This window comes from Chrysochloris asiatica, unplaced genomic scaffold (assembly GCF_000296735.1).
Source record: "Chrysochloris asiatica unplaced genomic scaffold, ChrAsi1.0 scaffold00037, whole genome shotgun sequence".
NCBI lineage: Eukaryota > Metazoa > Chordata > Mammalia > Afrosoricida > Chrysochloridae > Chrysochloris > Chrysochloris asiatica.
The window spans coordinates 8,930,759-8,933,895 of record NW_006408555.1 but is presented as its reverse complement, the minus strand read 5'-3'; the positions used below and the strand labels follow the sequence as shown (position 1 = coordinate 8,933,895).

The window sequence follows — 3,137 nt, the reverse complement described above, 5'->3', positions numbered from 1 at the left end:
CTGAGTCAGAATTGACTTGACAGCACTTAACAACAACATAATACATTCAATAAACTAAGTATTTGGTTTGATAACCCAGCACTAAAAACCTTCCTAGCCAATGTCTATGGCAACAGCACCACCTAGAGGATTCTAGAGAGAAATAAATTTCTCCCCAACTTAAAAACAGAAAAGAAAAAAAGAAAGAAAGAAAAGTAGCTGCTTTATTTCAGGATTTCCTTGGAAACCTTATAGGATCCCCTATGAGTTGGAACTGACTCAATGGCTCTTAACAACAAGTCACTTAAAGCGTTTTCATTCTCTCTAGATAGAATGGGTAGCCACCAGGATGTCCAGATTTGTAACACAAAGAAGCATGCATCACCCCTTCACCACTAGCATCCTAGTGCTTACTGTGCCAATCCAGCTCACTTAGGGTCCCCTCACCCTGGCTGGGCCTCTACTTCACCAAACAGGATGCCCATGCCCAGTGATGGATTTCTGGACATGTCCAAAGCAAGTGAGTTGGGCGGTGTTATGTTGTGACACGCAGGGTTCTCTCTGACTAATTTGGGGGCTAACTTTTGGAAGTAGATTGCTTTGCCTTTTCTTCTGTCCACCATGTGTGACCCTGCTGGTATTTAAGGTACCAGTGGCCTAGCCTCCAGTCTCAGAACATGCAGACCATCACAGCACGACACACTGACAGACAGCTGATGGATGCAGATCCTCTCCTTGAACTGTGAACTCTTCATGAAGTAGGTAAATGAAGCTGAAGACTCTCACATTCACAACACAATTTTCCTCCTAGAAAGGGAGGTGGGATTTTAGACACTGGACCCTCCTGTCTTACCACCGTGCACACACACAGACACCCTTACGCTGACTGGACCTTTGGTGTCACTTCAAAGTCATATTCCTAAGCTACTGTTCAACAACTGTTTAGAATTGTTGAGAACAAATTCATGTTCCATTGCTAGCACTGGAAACATTAATGACCTGCTAGGAAGCCGGTCCATTTACTAGCTCCCTTCTCCTGGCCAAAGCTATGTAACATTGGGGAAGAAGTAACTAAGAGCCCCCATTTTAGCTGTAGTCTGCATTCCTTCTGGTTAGCGGTTCAAACCCACCAGGCCACTCCTTGGAAACCTTACACAGGGTCGCTATGAGTCGGAACTGACTCGATGGCACTTAACTACTTACTACATGCCCTCTTTAATTTCTGCTGTTTTGTTTTGTTGTAATATTCCTCAACAAAGAAACTTCTTAGGAGGCATATCAAAAGGACTAAAAGTTAGATCATAAAATCAAGTGCCTCTTCACGGGAAATAGCACTTTGGGTTTCAGAAAATCCGTAGCCTTTGCTGCCTCTCAGCTGATGGCAGCTTCACAGAATCACAGTCAACATGCATACAGTTGGTGTGGTGCTATAGTATAAGCACTGGACTGCTAATAGAAAGGTAGGTGGTTCAAACCCATCAGTAGCACCTTGGAAACCCTATACAGGGTTGCTATGAGTTAGAATCAGCTCAATGGCACTTAACATAATTGGGGCCAGTGAGGCATCTGAAAAGTTCTTCATTTCCACTAGAGGGCGCTCTCTGCCTCAGTGAGAGGGAACTGACTCATGGGGCACACAGTAGAGAGATCTGAACCTATTTTTGCCTGCCAGTATCTATAGGCTCAGGGCTCCTCCGTAAACTGGTAAACGGATTACCTGCACATTCTAATAAGCCATCTTCAATTCATGGGGACATTCTGAATCTCAGATGCACCTACACCATTTTCCAAAGTCTGAGCAGGTTTTTACCTGTAGGGATGCTCTCTACATTCCGTCTGCTAAAGCCATATCCAAATGCAATCATTTTAGTTCTTAAAATCTGTTTGTTTTCCCTCTGTTCTAACCCCAACCCTGGGCACTTTGCTAGTGTCTGATTCTCCTGTGGGGTCCCATTTAGACCTCACTTCCTCCAGGAATTTCCCCAGGGCACCCTCAAGTTTCATTGGAAGTCTGCCCACTAGGGAAGTGGCTACACAGCTTTGTGAATGAGGTGTAGTCAGGTGCTGTCCAGGTGGTCCCAACTCAGAGTGACCCTCTATAGGCTGTCCAAAGCTGTATACCTTTACAAGAACAGAAAGCTTCATCTTCCTCCCACAGAGCCGCTGGTGGGTTTGAACTGCTGACCTGGCAGTTAGCAGTCCAGTGCTTATCCTGCAATGTCACCAGGGCTCCTAATTATTTGTTTCTTCATCTGTTTCCTCCACATGGATCTGAACACCATGAAGGGAGAAGAGAGTTTTGTCTTATTCACAGCTGTCTTATGCCCTATCTTTCCACAGTTCTGGCTCAAACACTCCACAATATTGTGGGAAAAATGACTACGCTTTGTACGATTTACTATGGCAGCAACTATGAACCATATGGTGCTGTTGTTATGTGCTGTGGAGTCAGTTCCGACTCATAGTGACCCTCTACAGGGTTTCCGAGGCTGTAAATCTTTACGGGACCAGAAAGCCTCATCTTTCTCCCACGAACAGCTGGTAGTTTCGAACTGCTGACCTTGCAGTTCGCAGCCCAATTCGTAACCATATACACAGTCTCCATTGGGTTACCTTCCAAATATGCCTCAAGATCCAGCTTTTTGCTTTCTCCCTGATTTTCCTCCGTAAGTGGTCAAAAGAAGCCAGAAATAATCCACAAGGTAAGCAGTCCACCTGCCAACGCTTATAACAATTCCCCTTGGCAATCTTGCCAGCATCTCTGGACTAATTATCATATCTTTCAGGTAACCCATTCTGATTCCTGAGTCAGTGGCAAGAGAAACGTATTGTCAACCAAAATATTACCAGGAGGAATGTTATGAAGTAGCATGTCAGTTGGAAGGGTGAAGAGATCCCTTTCTTCCTTTCAGTTAACAAAGTTCTCTCATCTCTTGTAGTCAGTTGGTGGGAAAGCATAAGAAAAAAAAACAAATAGAATTCAACCCAAATCAAATTCTGGCCCGGTTACCTATGGAAGAAAGAACTAGAACACTTTGGAATCAACATAGCATAGTCCAGGCGGAGCTGATGCAATGAAATGCAGACGGGTCTATTGTATCACAGGTCCCCTGTGATACAATAGTGAATAATTGTTATCAGGACTGATTGTGAGGGTC

The 3,137-nt window shown here is 44.4% G+C and overlaps 1 protein-coding gene across 1 annotated transcript in view; it reads left to right on the top strand.

The window, feature by feature from the left end:
* The first annotated feature begins 456 nt into the window (after positions 1-456).
* LOC102839544 overlaps positions 457-3,137 on the top strand; it is a 29,243-nt gene continuing 26,562 nt past the window's right edge. Inside the window, exon 1 of the mRNA XM_006860301.1 lies at positions 457-499. Coding sequence (XP_006860363.1) covers positions 457-499 — 43 coding nt within the window. The remainder of the gene's footprint in view (positions 500-3,137) is intronic.